Here is a 19,044-nt window from a genome sequence, read left to right as displayed (position 1 = left end):
TTTAGCTTCCAAATTTGAGATTTGGGTTTTCATAAGGTTAGGGCTCTGCTCACAATCAGTGGCCCGCCCCTGTGAAGAGACATGGGGTATAAAACTTTTCAGACACACGCTTCTCGCTCCACTATATTTTTATTTATTTTTATTTATCTGTTATTTTACCAGGTAAGTTGACTGAGAACACGTTCTCATTTGCAGCAACGACCTTGGGAATAGTTACAGGGGAGAGGAGGGGGATTAATGATCCAATTGTAAACTGGGGATTATTAGGTGACCGTGATGGTTTGAGGGCCAGATTGGCAATTTAGTCAGGACACCGGGGTTAACACCCCTACTCTTACAATAAGTACCTTGGGATCTTTAATGACCTCAGAGAGTCAGGACACGGGTGACGTCTTTCGGGTGCCATCCGAGAGACGGCACCCTACACGGGGCGGTGTCCCCAATCACTGCCCTGGGGCATTGGGATATTTTTTTAGACCAGAGGAAAGAGTGCCTCCTACTGGCCCTCCAACACCACTTCCAGCAGCATCTGGTCTCCCATCCAGGAACTGACCAGGACCAAACCTGCTTAGCTTCAGAAGCAAGCCAGCAGTGGTATGCAGGGTGGTATGCTGCTGGCAAAAGCCTATATATATCCCAAAAGCAATATAAAGCCTTGATATAACTTCCTGTTCCAAGTACGTGAGGTCTGCAGCCTCTGCGTTAAAAGGACTAACATGTCAACTACAGAACTAAGCCAACCTCAGCGTGAGCTTTGGTTGCGAATGGTATGGACTTTGAACTCTTATTCACTACAGAAGTGATACCTCCTAGCCGTTGAGTTAGCCACAGCAGCTGCAAACGCGGGCTAGGAAAGAACAGAGAGAGTATCCCGTCTACCACACAACGACGTTACTACAATGTATCCAATTGACCACCAGAGACATTCTTCAAAGGACAAAGGACTCGGTTTGGCAACACGGTCTTCCATCTACCACCAACCTACCGAAGCGCAGCTTAGAGTAAATATTTATTGCATTGTCCTTTGCCAAATGGGCGGTAATTTAGAATGCAAAAGATACTGTATTTACGATAGCACAGCTTCTCCCTTTGTCCCTCAGTCTTCCCGCTCTTTCACTCAAACCCAGCCCCTTTTCTTTTGTGTAACCAGCTGTCATATCTGTTCCGCCCGCTAGGGACGTTTTCCTTTATGACGTAATATGTAATCAAGGTATAATTCATTCTGTGTATATGTAATTCTGTGTGATTAGTTAGGTATTTAAGTAAATAAATAATTAAACCCAATTTTGTATTGCTGATTCAACTTGTTTGCCAGGGTTCGGAAGATAACCAAGAGTTTACGACTTTCAGATGAGACTGAATTAAGGTGACGATTAATATTGACTTCTATTGATGTAAAATATTACTAGGTCTTTAAGAGTTTATCCGGAAGATAACAGCTCTATAAATATTATTTTGTGGTGCCCCAACTCTCTAGTTAATTACATTTACATGATTAGCTCAATCAGGTAATATTAATTACGGAGAAAGGATTTTATAGAATAGCATGTCATATCACTTAATCCGGCATAGCCAAAGACACAACATGCAATCACAGTACAAAGTTTAAAGTATGAAATAACTGATCTGTGACAACAAAAAAATGCTTGTTTGATCTATTCAAAGCATGTCAAAGCAGTACGAACCACGAAATGTAAACACACTGAAATGAACTCTTACACCGTGCTATGAACTCTGGTTCATCTCTAACAGGAAAGCCAAGAAAGATTAAGAAGCAATCTGCCAGTCACTGGCAGTGATGAATAGAGAGATCGAGTGAAGAGGACCTTTTCTTCTTTAGAAAAGAGGACAAGTGTTTGGCAGCAGGAAGATATGCGGACTGAGAGGAAGAGTTAAAAAGAAAGGAAAGTTGTGGATCACTTGAGAGAAAGTCCATGCATCTGACAGCAGTAATAAGCCTCAGCTGTGCAGACGTGCCTGCATCTCATTGTCATCTGAGTGGCTCTTTCACGCCCTCTTGTCCTCCCATCAACTGGAGTGCCAACCAGACCTCAGCCTGCTAACGTGCTTAGCTCGAATTCCAAGGCCCGGGCTCACCTTTTTATTTCTCTGCCTAGTAATCCCTTTCTCTCAGACATTAACAAGCTCTTTCTCCCTTCCGAAGTATATTTGCTGCATGGAAACCTAAAGCCGTTCCACCCAGGAGAGGAGCCGGATAGAAAGGGGATATTTTTGGGAGGAGAGAGTAGAGACTGATGAAATCCTCCTTGAGTGAATTTGGAAGGATATGTGGGATGGATTCTAAACCCCTTCATGGATTCGTTGAGTCTATTTCTGGGACACCTGAACGAACACCCCGGGGATATGGGATTGGCATGACATTTTGTTTTGATTCGATAACAATGTGAACACGATGCTCTCTCTCTCTCTATCTCTCTGTCTCTAACCCCCAATTAGAGGTGTGAGATTCTTGTTTATTCTTGTTTCACCTCTCTCTATTTCCCTTGCTCCCTCACTCTTTCCTACAAATCCCACCCTCCTATCAGGGAAGGTAGTGTAAATTCAGGACAGTATGCAAATTCACTGGATGACTCATAGGACTTAGCTCTTTTGTGGGGAGCTCATCCACATCGTCGGTGCCTGGGGAACAGTGGGTTCACTGCCTTGCTCAGGGGCAGAGCGGCAGATTTTGACATTGCCAGAGCAGGGATTCGATCCCCAAAGCTCTAACCACTATAGTTTATAAGTGTACGGTATCTGTTAGATATTGGGGGCTTTTATATGTTACCTGCCATCTTGACTGTACTGCAGGACAGCTCAGTAGTGATTTTCTTGAACTAAAGCTATAGACCTAAAGGCTATACACTGAGTGTACAAAACATTAAGAACACCGTCCTAATATTGAGCTGCACCCCTTTTGCCCTCATAACAGCCTCAATCCGTCGGGGCATGGACTCTACAAGGTGTCAAAAGCGTTCCACTGGGATTCTGGCCAATGTTGACTCGAATGCTTCCCACGGTTGTGTCAAGTTGACTAGATGTCCTTTGGATGGTGGACCGTTCTTGACACAAATGGGAAACTGTTGAGCATGAAAAACATGGCACCATTGCAGTTCTTGAAACTAACTGGTGCACCTGTCACCTACTACCACACCCTGTTCAAAGGCACTTAAATATTTTGTCTTGCCCATTCACTCTCTCACTGGCACACGTACACAATCCATGTCTCAATTGCCTCTAGGCTTAAAATCCTTCTTTAACCTGTGTCCACCTCTTCATCTACAATGACTGAAGTGGATTTAACAAATGACATCAATAAGGGATCATAGCTTTCAACTGGATTCACCTGGTCAGTCTATGTCAAGGAAAGAGCAGCTTTTCAAAATGTTTTGTACACTCAGTGTACATCCAGCATGTTGAGCATCATTTTCTTATTGAGCTTGATTTTTCGAGGCCAATCTCTCGCCGAATCTCCAGGATCTGACATACAGTATGCTATCTAACAAAAAAACTGATCATAAGCAGAAATAGAGTTTGTCAGATTCTTTTTATTCAACCCCAGGATATTTCCCCAGGCTACTGTTGAGTCGAAACGTGCTTTTGTAGTACTTCTGCAATGACGCATTTATATATGCATTGCTGCTATCGTTTTTGTTTCATGTGTGCTGTGGTTTTCATTGTTGCTCCGCGTTGTGTAATGAGGAGCAAACAGACGCTGCACTTGACACATTTATGAAATGGCTTCTTCCAGTTACTAATAAGCAGGCAGCCATGAAGAAAATGACTGTAAAAACAATTCCATCTGTGTGGATTGATGATAAACTTTAAACTTGTATGGTTGAGCGGGATGAGGCAAAGGGAATGGCAAAATAAATCTGGGTTGCACAACCGATTGGCAAACGTATTGCAAATTGAGAAATCACGTGACTAAACGGAATAAAAAGAAGAAGCTACACGATGAAACAAAGATAAATGACATGAAGAATGATAGTAAAAGCTTTGGAGCATCTTAATTAAATGACATTTTGGAGAGAGAAAAAAAGGCAATCTCAGCTCCATCATTCATTGAATCAGATGGCTCATTCATCACAAACCTGACTGATATTGCCTACTACCTTCGTGATTTTTTTCATTGGCAAGATTAGCAAACTTAGGCATGACATGTCAGCAACAAAGGCTGACACCACACATCCAAGTATGCCTGACCAAATTATGAAAGACAAGCATTTGCAATTTTGAATTCCATAAAGTGAAAATATTGTTGTCTATCAACAATGACAAGCCACCGGGGTCTGAGAACTTGGATGGAAAATTACTGAGGATAATAGTGGATGATATTGCCACTCCTATTTGCCATATTTTCCATTTAACCCTACTAGAAAGTGTGTGCCCACAGGCCAGGAGGAAAGCAAAAGTCATTCCGCTACCGACAGTAAGAATAGTAAAAGCCCCCTTTACTGGCTCAAATAGCCGACCAATCAGACTATTACCAACCCTTAGTAAACGTTTGGAAAAAAAATGTGTTTGACCAGATAGAATGCTTTTTTACAGTAAACAAATTGACCACAGACTATCAGCATGCTAATTGGGAAGGACATTCAACAAGCACAGTGCTTACACAAATGACTGATGATTGGCTGAGATAAATTGATAATAGAAAGATTGGGGTGGCAGGTAGCCTAGTGGTTAGAGCGTTGAACTAATAACTGAAAGGATGCAAGATCAAATCCCTGAGCTGACAAGGTAAACATCTGTTGTTCTACCCATGAACAAGGCAGTTAACCCACTGTTCCTTGGCTGTCATTGAAAATAAGAATTTGTTCTTAACTGACTTGCTTAGTTAAATAAAGGTAAAATTGTGGGGACTGTTTTGTTACAATTCAGTTCGGCTTTTGACATTATCGATCATAGTCTGCTGCTGGAAAAACGTATGGCTATGGCTTTACACCCCCTGCTATATTGTGGATAAATAGTTACTTGTCTAACAGAACACACAGTGTGTTCTTTAATGCAAGCCTCTCCAACAGGCTGGGGAATCAGGAATTCCCCCAGGGCAGCTGTCTAGGCCCCTTAATTTTTTCAATCTTTACTAACTACTTGCCTAGGTACATACATAGGTTATTTACTTTCAGTAAAGCCAGTGTGTCTATGTATGTGGATGACTCAACACTATACACGTCAGCTACTACAGCGAATGAAATGACTGCAACACTTAACAAAGATCTGCAGTAAGTTTCAGACTGGGTGGCAAGGAATAAGTTAGTCCTAAGTATTTCTAAAACTAAAATAATTGTATTTGGGACAAATCATTCTCTAAACCCTTAACCTCAACTAAATCTTGTAATAAATCATGTGGAAATTGAGCAAGTTGAGGTGACTAAACTGCTTGGAGTAACCCTGCATTGTAAACTGTCATGGTAAAAACATATTGATACAACAGTAGCTAAGATGGTGAGAAGTCTGTCCATAATAAAGAGCTGTTCTGCCTTCTTAACAGCACTATCAACAAGGCAGGTCCTACAGGCCCTAGTTTTGTCGCACCTGGACTACTGTTCAGTTGTTCAGCCACAAAAAGGGACTTGCAAAGAAATTGCAATTGGCTTAGAACAGAGCAGCGCAGCTGGCCCTTGGACGTACACAGAGAGCTAACATGAATAATATGCATGTCAATCTCTCCTGGCACAAAGTAAAGGAACGATTGACTTAATCACTACTTGTATTTATGAGAGGTGTTGACATGTTAGATGCACCGAGCTGTCTGTTTGAACTACTGACACACAGCTCGGACACACAAGACACAAGACATGCCACAAGAGGTCTCTTCACAGTCCCCAAGTCCAGAACAGACTATGGGGTGCGCACAGTACTACATAGAGCCATGACTACATGAAACTCTATTCTACATCAAGGAACTGATGCAAGAAGTAAAACTAGTTTAAAAAACTGTTAAAAATAGACCTTATGGAAGAGCGGAGACTGTGAAGCAACACAAACATAGGCGCAGACACATGTATACCCACACATGTACACATGGTTTTGTATTGTAGACATGTGATAGTAGTGGAGTAGTTGTTTCAAAAAATTTTAAAAAATTAAAAACGGAAAAGTGTTGCACAATCATGAAGTGGAACGACATTTATTGGATATTTCAAACTTTTTTAACAAATCAAAAACTGAAAAATTGAGCGTGCAAAATTATTCAGCCCCCTTAAGTTAATACTTTGTAGCGCCACCTTTTGCTGCGATTACAGCTGTAAGTCGCTTGGGGTATGTCTCTATCAGTTTTGCACATCGAGAGACTGAAATTTTTCCCCATTCCTCCCTGCAAAACAGCTCGAGCTCAGTGAGGTTGGATGGAGAGCATTTGTGAACAGCAGTTTTCAGTTCTTTCCACAGATTCTCGATTGGATTCAGGTCTGGACTTTGACTTGGCCATTCTAACACCTGGATATGTTTATTTTTTAACCATTCCATTGTAGATTTTGCTTTATGTTTTGGATCATTGTCTTGTTGGAAGACAAATCTCTGTCCCAGTCTCAGGTCTTTTGCAGACTCCATCAGGTTTTCTTCCAGAATGGTCCTGTATTTGGCTCCATCAATCTTCCCATCAATTTTAACCATCTTCCCTGTCCCTGCTGAAGAAAAGCAGGCCCAAACCATGATGCTGCCACCACCATGTTTAACAGTGGGGATGGTGTGTTCAGGGTGATGAGCCGTGTTGCTTTTACGCCAAACATACGTTTTACATTGTTGCCAAAAAGTTCAATTTCGGTTTCATCTGACCAGAGCACCTTCTTCCACATGTTTGGTGTGTCTCCCAGGTGGCTTGTGGCAAACTTTAAACAACACTTTTTATGGATATCTTTAAGAAATGGCTTTCTTCTTGCCACTCTTCCATAAAGGCCAGATTTGTGCAATATACGACTGATTGTTGTCCTATGGACAGAGTCTCCCACCTCAGCTGTAGATCTCTGCAGTTCATCCAGAGTGATCATGGGCCTCTTGGCTGCATCTCTGATCAGTCTTCTCCTTGTATGAGCTGAAAGTTTAGAGGGAGGGCCAGGTCTTTGTAGATTTGCAGTGGTCTGATACTCCTTCCATTTCAATATTATCGCTTGCACAGTGCTCCTTGGGATGTTTAAAGCTTGGGAAATCTTTTTGTATCCAAATCAGGCTTTAAACTTCTTCACAACAGTATCTCGGACCTGCCTGGTGTGTTCCTTGTTCTTCATGATGCTCTCTGCGCTTTTAACGGACCTCTGAGACTATCACAGTGCAGGTGCATTTATACGGAGACTTGATTACACACAGGTGGATTGTATTTATCATCATTAGTCATTTAGGTCAACATTGGATCATTCAGAGATCCTCACTGAACTTCTGGAGTGAGTTTGCTGCACTGAAAGTAAAGGGGCTGAATAATTTTGCACGCCCAATTTGTCATTTTTTGATTTGTTAAAAAAGTTTGAAATATCCAATAAATGTCGTTCCACTTCATGATTGTGTCCCACTTGTTGTTGATTCTTCACAAAAAAATACAGTTTTATATCTTTATGTTTGAAGCCTGAAATGTGGCAAAAGGTTGCAAAGTTCAAGGGGGCCGAATACTTTCGCAAGGCACTGTATGTATTCACCCCCTTTTCCATGAAGCCCCTAAATAAGATCTGGTGCAACCGATTACCTTCAGAATTACCTTCAGAAGTCACATAATTAGTAAAATAAAGTCCACCTGTGTGCATTCTAAGTGTCACATGATGTCAGTATATATACACCTGTTCTGACAGGCCCCAGAGTCTGCAACACCACTAAGCAAGGGGCACCACCAAGCAAGTGGCACAATGAAGACCAAGGAGCTCTCCAAACTGGTCAGGGACAACGTTGTGGAGAAGTACAGATCAGGGTTGGGTTGTAAAAAAATATAAACATCCCACAGAGCAACATTAAATCCATTATTATAAAATTGAAAAAATATGGTACCACAACAAACCTGCCAAGAGAGGGCCGGCCACCAAAACTCACGGACCAGGCAAGGAGGACATTAATCAGAGAGAACACCATCCCCACAGTGAAGCATGGTGGTGGCAGCATCGTGCAGTGGGGATGTTTTTCATAGGCAGGGACTGGGAAACTGGTCAGAATTGAAGGAATGGTGGATGGTGCTAAATACAGGGAATGTTTCAGTTGTCCAGAGATTTGAGACTGGGACGGAGGTTCACCTTCCAGCAGGACAATGACCCTAAGCATACTGCCAAAGCAACACTTGAGTGGTTTAAGGGGAGACATTTAAATGTCTTGGAATGGCCTAGTCAAAGCCCAGACCTCAATCCAATTGAGAATCTGTGGTATGACTTAAAGATTGCTGTACACCAGCGGAACCCATCCAACTTGAAGGAGCTGGAGCAGTTTCGCCTTGAAGAATGGTCAACAGTCCAAGTGGCTAGATGTGCCAAGTGTATAGAGACATACCCGCAAGATACTTGTAGCTGTAATTGCTGCAAAAGGTGGCTCTACAAAGTATTGACTTTGAATAGTTATGCACGCTCAGGTTTTTTTTTAATTGTCTTATTTCTTGTTTGTTTCACAAAAAATATTTTGCATCTTCAAAGTTGTAGGCATGCTGTGTAAATAAAATGATACAGACCCCCCAAAAAATCTATTTTTAGTCCAGGTTGTAAGTCAACAAAATTGGAAAAATGCCAAGCCACTATATTATAAGATTATGTAAGGTGTCCATGTTAGGACCATAAAAATATCATTATAAACTGGTTGGTTCGAACACTGAATGCTGCTTGGTTGAAAGTCGTGCTATATCAGACCATATACCATTGGTATGACAAACCGTTTATTTTTTCTGTTCTAATTACATTGGTAACCAGTTTAAAATAGCTATAAGGCACCTCGGGGTTTTGTGGTATATGGCCGCGTTGCTTCTTGCTTAAGAACAGCCCTTAGCAGTGGTATATTGGCCATATACCACAAACATCCGGGCCTTATTGCTTAATTCTATTTCTATGATTAGGACAGCCTCAGTGTCACAAGGAGTGTATGTACTGTATGCACGTTTGCCAATAGGCCTTTTCTCAGTGGCTTTCTAACAGGGAATCTCTTGGTTCTCTGGTCCAATAGGGATGTCCTGAAGGAGACCATGGCAGCGGATGAACAGGGTCTGAGAACTGGAGAGAAGTGGACCCTGTTTGGAAATGAGGCTGAGAAAGTAGAGGTGGAGGTGCTCAGGGAACAGCGCTATGTCCGCCAACGCTGTGACCACATGGCCTTGCGTAGGCAGGTAAGAGTCTGCTCTGATCTCATCCCATACAGATATACACGGACACTCCGGACACTGAGTTATAGGCCTTCGGTATTGTGAATTCAGTAGGGCCAAATGAATAAAAACAGTTGCCCAGTTGAAAATCAACATGGTCTCATTTAACCATTGTAGTTTTATGTCGCCAACGCGGACATCCCTACATTCCCCCATGGCTTACTGACAATTAAGTTTCTTTGCCTTATGTCAGTTCACCAGTAATCAAATCAAATCTAACTTTATTTGTCACATGCACCGAATACACCGAACAAGTGTAGACCTTACCATGAACTGCTTACTTACAAGCCCTTAACCAACAGTACAGTTCAAGAAGAGTTAAGAAAATATTTTCCAAATAAACTAAAGTATGAAAAAAAATGGAATAAAAATTAACATAATAAAATGACAATAACAAGGCTATGTACAGAGGGTACCGGTTCCGAGTCAGTGTGCGGGGGTACAGGTTAGTTGAGGTAATTAGGGGGGAAGTGACTATGCATAGATAATAAACAGCGAGTAGCAGCAGTGTACAAAACAAATGGAGGGGGGTGCATTTGAATACCAGCTGTAAGTGTATTTGAATACCATCTGTGTCTATCCGTGTTCCAGGCTGAGCAGAAGGCTTCCATCCATTTGAAGTATCTGGAGGACCTGAGTCAAAAGGCCCCAGACTTCCCTATCCCACTGAGAGCCCACATGGTGTGGGAGGGCATGGGGGTCAAACTCTCCTGCACCATCCAGGGATGCCCACCCCCTAGGGCCACCTGGTAAGCACTCACACTTAAGGCTAATGACCTCCATTGAAAATCTCTGAAGACGGATAGGTTACAGTATGCTTATTATGTAGCGACACAGGTTTTGCCATGTCAACCTTTGATTCCTGAATTGGAATATTGCTCTGATATTTGTGGGTGAAATTACCTCATTTGCTTCGATAATTAGCCTTGGCAATGTGTGTAACCGTCACCCTTGATAAGCAGATGCACTAAAAGACTAGCGGATGAAAAGAATATGTGTTCAGTATTCATGCCTGAGCACAGTCAGAGCTGTGGACCAGATGACCAGGGGCTTATGAGTTGAACAATCCCAGATGGGACGCATGCATCCCAATGAGCTCCGAGAGTCTTGACTCGACTGAGACGGAGCTCAAGAAGAAATGTGAGATCAAAAGCCATCTATATGCTAAAGGAGTCATGTTAACTGTTGCGTAGCATAGATTAGCATGATTAGCACCGGGCATGAACATTGAAAGCATAACAGTGGTCATGTTTACATTTAATTGGGATTTTTGTTAGTTTATACCTAGACATTTGGACTGTTATTAACTCTCTCCTTCCCAGGTATAAGGACGGGGTACCCCTGAGTGCCTTTGGCCAGGCTTGGAACCACAGTCTGAAGCAGAAGTTTGGCCTCAACACGCTGGAAATCAGAAGGTAACCGAAAGGATTTTCAAATGTGTGCCTTTAGCACCCTGCTGTTCAAGACGTGGTAGTTACTTCCACTCCCCTCTTCCATTTCCTCCTCCTTCCTTCTGAGTGAATATGAGAGTGAACCGTCTTCAGAAAGTATTCACACCCCTTGACTTATTCCACATTTTGTTGTGCTACAGCCTGAATATAACATGGATTAAAGATGTTTTTTTTTTCTCTCACCCATCTACACACAATACCTTGTATTTTAGTGCCTTGCTGCAAACAGGATGCATGTTGTGGAATATTGTTTATTATGTACAGGCTTCCTTATTTTCACTCTGTAAATTAGGTTAGTGTTGTGGAGTAACTACAATGTTGTTGATCCATCCTCCGTTTTCTCCTATCACAGCCGGTAAACTCTGTAACTGCTTTAAAGTCACCATTGGCCTCGTGGTGAAATTCCTGAGCGGTTTCCTTCCTCTCCAGCAACTGAGTTTGGAAGGACACCTGTATCTTTGCAGTTACTGGGTGTATTGATACACCATTCAAAGTCTAATTAATATCTTCACCATGCTCAAAGGGTTATTCAATGTCTGTTTTTGTTTTACCAATCTAACAATAGGACTTTGTGGTTGAATCTGTGTTTGAAATGCACTGCTCAACTGAGGGACCGTACAGATAATTGTATGGGTGGTGTACAGAGATGAAGTAGTCATTCAAAAAGAATGTTAAACACTATTGATGCACACAGAGTAAGTCCATGCAACTTATATGTGACTTGTTAAGCACATTTTTTTACTCCTGAACTTATTTAGGTTTGCCATAACAAAGGGGTTGAGTATTTATTGACTCAAACGTTTAAGCTTTTCATTTTTAATCAATTTGTACAAATTTCTAAAAACATAATTCCACTTTGACATTATGGGGTATTGTGTGTTGGCTAGTGACAAAACTTTTACGTTTAATCCATTTTAAATTCAGGTTGCAACAATGCTTTCTGAAGACACTGTACATGATAATGTTGGCATATGTCTTGTGATTTAGCTTTGGGTTCAGCCTGGAGCCAAAATGATGGCACAAACACATGAGTCATCACCCTTCCCCATCCCCATCCCCAGGTGCTCTGTTGAGGATGCTGGGGAGTACAAGGTGGTTGCCAGGAGTTCTCTGGGTGAAGCTACTACCATTGCCACACTGGTGGTCAACTGTAAGTAGCTGCTGATTCTGACAACTGTCATGGACTTGGTATTCCTAATATGGACACCGTACATGCAGATTGCTCCTCTGCCTCAAAATCAGATAGATCATGTTAAATTGGTAACCATGTCACATTTCCCCCTTTCCTGCTCCATACTAGTCCATACTTGTTTTACTCAAGTGAGACAACCTAAGGGGATGCTCATTCATACTTCTATGGGATATAAATCACCATTCACCCGTACCAATTATTTCCAATTCATCTTGATCCAGTTCCATCTGCTGTGATGGTTTGCACCTAGATGACTGGCGTTCTATACCATATCAATAGCCTACACCTTCAATCTAAACTGATTGGTGCAATACATTACATGCATGCCATTACGAGTGAAAAAACATGTGTAGCTTAGCGCTTAGAGCATTGGGCCAGTAACTGGAAGGTCACTGGTTTAAATACCCTACCAGACAAGGTCAGAAATCTGCCGATGTGCCCTTGAGCAAGGCACTTAACCCTAATTTAATATAATATGATAATAATAATATATGCCATTTAGCAGACGCTTTTATCCAAAGCGACTTACAGTCATGTGTGCATACATTCTACGTATGGGTGGTCCCGGGGATCGAACCCACTACCCTGGCGTTACAAGCGCCATGCTCTACCAACTGAGCTACAGAAGGACCAATTTGCTCCAGGGTTGCTGTACTGCTATGGCTGACACTGTAAAACAACACACGTCACTGCCCCTATAATAGAGGGGCAAGCGCTCCTATTCACCTATCATCCATATTTCACATGCTCACGTTCTCCTTTCGATTGTTTGAAATAGGCTCAAGGGAATATTAGTTGTGACGTGTATAAAAGTGGCTTTACCAGGATTGATTTGTCTCTCTTTCTCCCTCCTTTCCCTCTATCTCTCTTCACTCTCCCCACCCCCCTCTCTCTCCTCCTTGTCCCCCCACTCCACGATTCAGCATATCAAGGAGCTGAGGCCGCAATCAAGCAATCCTGGACCCCAAGTAAGTTTCATGCAGTATCTAATGAAAAAATTTCCTTTTTAATTTCTCTGCCGCCTTTTTGAAGTTCACTCTCTTCTCTTCCGCTAAGACGGAGCCTTTGAAGACACTGACAACTCTGAGGCTCTGCTGCATGTGCTCTGAAATGGTTTGGCTGACTGGATACAAGGATGGATTGAATGGCAAGGGGATGCTTATGGTTCATCGGAGTGTGTGTCGTGTGTGTGTGTGTGTGTGTGTGTGTGTGTGCCTGTATATAAAGAGGTTGATTGGGAGGGGTAGGTGAACAAATCGCTGCCATTTCAGCACCAGTCAGAGTCAGGTATATTTCAGCACAGAGAGAGAGTGTGCAATTTGTTCACTTTTGCTGGCAGCTTGGCCTATATGTATAATGCTCCTAAGCCATTCTCCAGATTTTGAGCAAGTAGAGAGGCTGGTTGCACCCACAGGGAGACCATGCAGAGTAGTGATTAGACACTGACTAATAACCAACAGCTTATTTATATAGATTGTTTAGCACTGCTCTGTTGCCTTAGCAAATGACTCGCTCTTCCTAGATTGTGTCAGCATCACACACAACTGGATCAAACTGTTATTGACGATAACAAACTCGCTGCATCACACACTGTTTAAAGTGGTGTGCAAGTCACAATCAATGGACTCAGACAGTGGTGTCCTCTGCATGTTTGAAACGAAATAGCAATCATTCCAAATGAAGCTTTATCAGCATGTAATGCCATCCATACACACTGGCTGAGGAGAAAATGGGATTTGAATAGTAGAATGACATTAGTGTGGTGCTGAGACCTCATTTTGTCATGTGGAGCAGGGAGACGGATACTATTAGCCGATGTGGATTACTCCCTAGAACAAAGGGCAACCCCAGCACATTTATCATAATCATGACGGAGACATGCAGAGAATGACTGAAACAGAGAGATTGATGGGGAGAGATGTGGAGTTATTAAATTGATGTGCATCCGAGTGATTGTCCTGGTCTGTTATTTCGACAATGATCATTATGGAAACATGTCGGAAACCTTTCAGATCTGTTGGTGGAAAAGGGATCTGACAAGGCCTGGTAGTTTTCAGTTTTATCTGTTGACGGAAAAGGGGAGCTCCGAAAAGGAAGAGTTTCATGTTTGTAAATGAGCTTTTGTTGTTTCAATACATTGTGAAAGAGATTGGTGTGTTTTTCACTATTTAATCATGGCATGGGGTTGATCAATGACAGACATGTATTTGTTTAAAATCTATCACTTGATTGTTTTGTTTCAAAGAGACAAATAATCATGTTTTTTTGCTAAATGCTATACATCCGTCTCACTCTCAAGATATGTAATTAGTACTGATAGGTTTTACACAGTCAAATGTAACACAAAACTCAATTGTTTATAAATTACTGTACATATGATTTTAAAAACATTAATCAATACAGTAATATGAGATCTGTATGTAAAACATTTACATTTTAGTCATTTAGCATATGCTCTTATCCAGAGTGACTTAGAGTAAGTGCATTTATCTTAAGATAGCTAGGTGAGACAACTACATATCACAGTAAACTATACAGGATACAAACATTCCATTCAAGCTACAAAATGGATATATAGCGTTTTGCAAAAAAATAAAAACATTCATACTCATCTAAAATCTGAGAAGAGTAATATTTTACACACATATGAAGGTACCCATAAGCAATCATTTAGGACGAAGAAACACAAATGTGAAACAATTGTGGATATAGCGTTTTGAAAATACATTTTTCATGTAGTGCGTTCGGAAAGTATTCAGACCCCTCAACTTTTTCCACATTTTGATTTGTTATTTAAAATTGATTAAACATTTTTTTTTTTATCTTCTCATAAATATACACACAATACCCCACAATAACAAAGCAAAAACATTAAAAAAATTGAAATATTACATATACGTAAGTATTCAGACCCTTTAAATCAGTACTTTGTTGAAGCACCTTTGGCAGCGATTACAGCCTTGACTCTTCTTGGGTATGACGGTACAGGCTTGGCACACATTCTTCTCTTCAGATCCTCTGAACCTCTGTCAGGTTGGATGGGGAGCGTCGCTCCACAGCTACTTTCAGGTCTTTTCAGAGATGTTCGATTGGGTTCAAGACCGGGCTCTGGCTGGGACACTCAATGACATTCAGAGACTTGTCCCGAAGCCACTCCTGCGTTGTCTTGGCTGTGTGCTTAGTGTTGTTGACCTGTTGGAAGGTGAACTTTCACCCCAGTCTGAGGTCTTGAGCGTTCTGGAGCAGGTTTTCATCAAGGATCTCTCTGTACTTTGTTCCGTTCATCTTCGTCTCGATCCTGACTAGTTTCCCAGTCCCTACCACTGAAAAACATGCCCACAGCATAATGCTGGCACCACCATGCTTCACCATAGGGAGGGTGCCAGGTTCTTCCAGATATGAAGCTTGGCATTCAGGCCAAAGAGTTCAATCTTGGTTTCATCAGACCAGAGAATCTTGTTTCTCATGGTCTGAGAGTCTTTAGGTGCCTTTTGGTAAACTCCAATCGGGCTGTCATGTGCCTTTTACTGAGGAGTGGCTTCTGTCTGGCCACTCTACCATAAAGGCCTGATTAGTGGAGTGCTGCAGAGATGGTTGTCCTTCTGGAAGGTTCTCCCATTTCCACAGAGGAACTCCAGAGCTCTGTCAGAATGACCATCGCATTCTTGGTCACCTCCCTGACCAAGGCTCTAGGAAGGGTCTTGGTGTTTCCAAACTTCTTCCATTTAAGAATGTTGGAGACCACTGTGTTCTTGGGGACCGTCAATGCTGCAGAAATTGTTTGGTAGCCTTCCCCAGATCTGTGCCTTGACACAATTCTGTCTTGGTGCTCTACGGACAATTCTTCCGACCTTGTGGCTTGGTTTTTGCTCTGACATGCACTGCCAACTGTGGGACCTTATATGAACAGGTGTGTGCCTTTCCAAATCATGCCCAATCAATTTAATTTGCCACAGGTCGATTCCAGTCTTGTTGTAGGAACATTTCAAGGATGATCAATGGAAACAGGATGCACCTGTGTCTAATAGCAAAGGGTCTGAATACTTGTGCAAATGTAAAAAAAAATGTAAACCTGTTTTCATTATGGGGTATTGTGTGTAGATTGATGAGGAAAACAATGCATTTAATATATTTTAGAATAAGGCTGTAACATCACAAAATGTGGAAAAAGTCAAGGGGTCTAAATACTTTCCCAAGGCACTGTATAATGTCTCCGGAATAATGGACCTTTTCAAAATGGTCAAATGTTTCTCTCAATAATCTTAATCCTATGTTTACCCCCTTGTGAGGGAGGCCTTTTCAGGAACAAGGGTGCATGTGTGCGAGAGAGGGAGTAAGTGTGTGTGTGTGTGTCCTTTGTGCTTGTGTGCGTGCGTGCATGCATTCCTGAAGATGAAAAATATCCCCCCTTCCATTACTAATACAGGCCAGTTGGCATATCTGGGCCTTCGTCCAGTTAATTAAGGTTCCTCTTTGCTTTGTGCATTTTCACTCTGCTACCACAGGTGAGAGAATCTGAGGGAGAGCAAAGCTTGTTACTCATTGCTTGCTGAGAATAATGGGATCACACTAGTGTCCTCCATAGTACGCTGATGGCAAATCTCAACTTCATCTGACATAACGTCATCATGAGGCTGGAGATGTTGGGAAAATGAGTTCTCATCTCGGTGGATTATTTCCCATCTATATGTTTGTTCTTGCTTATTTCTCTTCTTCTTTTTGCCTTCTCCTCCTTTTCGTCACCCCAACGTTCCCACCTCCACCTCCCTTTCCCTCTTTCTTTTCGTCTTACTCTTCCTCCTCCCCCCACCCATCTTCCTCCTCCTTCCTCTGTAGTTGCAATGCTGGAGCAGGAGGCTCTGTTTGAGTTCAGCTTCCCTCCGACCTGGGCGAAAGAGGGGGAGAATCTGACCCTGCAGTGTGCCTTCTCCTCGGCCCTTCTGCCCTTCCAACAGGACGTGGTCTGGTTCAGAGATGGTGAGTGGAAGTGGATATTAGTCTGTTACGTTTGTGCGGTCTTGTCAACTCTTATCGACAATGACTACAGGAGTTGGCAAGACAGTACTTACAGATCTGGGACCAGGCTAGTATGAATCCTTCCCCAATATCAACTGGCATTGGCATTGTTGGTTGTATCGTCTGAACTGTATACATGCCATACTTTATACACTGAGTGCACAAAACATTAGGAACACCTTCCTTAAATGTAGTTCCCATTTCACCTTCAGAACAGCCTTAATTCGTCGTGGCATAAACTCTACAAGGTGTCGAAAGCGTTCTACAGGGACGCTGGCCCATGTTGACTCCAATGTTTCCCACATTTGCGTCAAGTTGGCTGGATGTCCTTTGGGTGGTGGACCATTCTTGCTACACATGGGAAAATGTTGAGCGTGAAAAACCCAGCAGCGTTGCAGTTCTTGACACACTCAAATCGGTGTGCCTGGCAACTACTACCATACCCCGTTCAAAGGCACTTAAATCTTCTGTCTTGCCCTTTGACTATCTGAATGGCAAACATACACAATCCATGTTTCAATTGTCTCAAGGGTTAAAAATATTTCTTTAACCCGTCTCTTGCCCTTCATCTACACTGATTGAAGTGTATTTAACAAGTGACACCAATTAGGGATCATAGCTTTCCACTTGATTTACCTCAGTCTATGTCATGGATAGAGCAAGTGTTCCTAATGCTTTGTACACTCCGTGTTAATTCAGGTGAATCTCCAAGAGCCTTCCCACTGGGCACAGACGTCAATTCAACATCTATTCCACGTTCGTTCAACAGAAATGACGTGGAAATGACATTGATTGAACCAATGTGCGCCCAGTGGGCTGTTTTTTGTTGCCTCGGCTTCTTTGTATTATTCTGATGCACGTCACTGATGTTGGGCCCAAGAAAACTGGTATAAATGAAGTAGGACCTGCACACAGGAATGCCACCTCCCTCCCACAGGAGTCCAACTGCGCCAGTCCAGCAGGGTGGAGCTTCAGACCGCCCTTCGCTCCACTTCCCTCACCCTGAAGGGCGTGCACAAGGAGCAGGAGGGCATGTACATGGTGCGTCTGCGTACCTGGGAGGGGGTCAAAGAGCATAAAGCCTACATTTTTGTCAAAGGTAGGTTCTGGGATGTTTCGTGTGCATCTGTGGGTCTGGCGTGAGGTTGCATATTCCCTATAACATTCACAATAGCAGCTCTTGAGTTTGGAGTGTTTCTAGTTTTTCTGGTGAAAATGTGGCCACCATAACTTTGGTGGCAGTGGTGGGATTTCGGTGCCAGCAGGGGCACTATACCAACATTAAGGCAATAATAAGAAAACACAATGCCAAGAGCAAGGCAGCTGCCAGCTGACATGTTATGATCTTCAAGCAACTAGCCAACACTACAATTACAAGTAGCTTCTTCCCAAAGTTGCCTGGAGGCCTTGAGATACGTCTGGGTCCCACAGGTGTCTGTGGTTGGGTTTAGCAGCAGTGTGTTTCGAAACAAACCTAACACTTCCACACTTACTTGAAACCCACCAGATTCACAGTCACGTCCACTGAATGTCTCATGACTCCAGTCACCCACACCTCCCCACCCCCTTGTCCCTCCTCTCTCCCTCATCCCCACCACTGCAAACTCCCAGCCAGAGTAAGACCTTGATATCATTAACAACCATTGCACTGCATTGTATTTTCTGTCTTATTAAAAAATCTTGGTCCTTAACTCCTGCTGGAGTTCGAGTCATTAGGGAGTGGAAGTGGATTCTTTCTTTCTGAATTTGCAGTACAAATGGGTGGTAAGAGAGAAGAGACAAGGGCCATGTTTGGTTGTCTTGTAGCTTATCAGAGGGAGAGATGGAGGGAGGGAGGGCAGAGGGAGAGAGGGAGAGAGACACAGAGGGACCTCTTCACCACCGAGTACAACAAAGTAAAATGACAGACTGAGGGTGTCTACTAGTTCAACATGGTCTCAATAGAATACGTCAAAATAGTGAGATGTCTGACATTTGACCGTAAGGACATTTATGAACATTCATACTGATACCTAGGCAATTGGTCACGACTCATCGGCCTTAAAGCTGAGATCTAGGAACAG

At 42.6% G+C, this 19,044-nt stretch overlaps 1 protein-coding gene across 2 annotated transcripts in view; it reads left to right on the top strand.

Annotated features, from left to right (window-relative positions):
* Positions 1–19,044, top strand: part of myom3 (myomesin 3) — a 74,336-nt gene that overhangs the window by 16,705 nt on the left and 38,587 nt on the right. For both annotated transcript variants that reach the window (XR_008090375.1, XM_052494155.1), the window contains exons 4-10: positions 9,127–9,286; positions 9,914–10,071; positions 10,645–10,737; positions 11,835–11,923; positions 12,889–12,933; positions 16,802–16,942; positions 17,919–18,080. Coding sequence is in view for 1 of the 2 variants with exons in the window: in XM_052494155.1 (XP_052350115.1) it covers positions 9,127–9,286; positions 9,914–10,071; positions 10,645–10,737; positions 11,835–11,923; positions 12,889–12,933; positions 16,802–16,942; positions 17,919–18,080 (848 nt within the window). In the remaining variant the exon portion in view is untranslated. The remainder of the gene's footprint in view (positions 1–9,126; positions 9,287–9,913; positions 10,072–10,644; positions 10,738–11,834; positions 11,924–12,888; positions 12,934–16,801; positions 16,943–17,918; positions 18,081–19,044) is intronic.

The sequence above is a fragment of the Oncorhynchus keta genome, chromosome 34, assembly GCF_023373465.1.
Source record: "Oncorhynchus keta strain PuntledgeMale-10-30-2019 chromosome 34, Oket_V2, whole genome shotgun sequence".
NCBI classification, from domain to species: Eukaryota; Metazoa; Chordata; class Actinopteri; order Salmoniformes; family Salmonidae; genus Oncorhynchus; species Oncorhynchus keta.
Note: the sequence above shows the minus strand (reverse complement) of the source record. Positions and strands in the feature narration are given on the sequence as shown.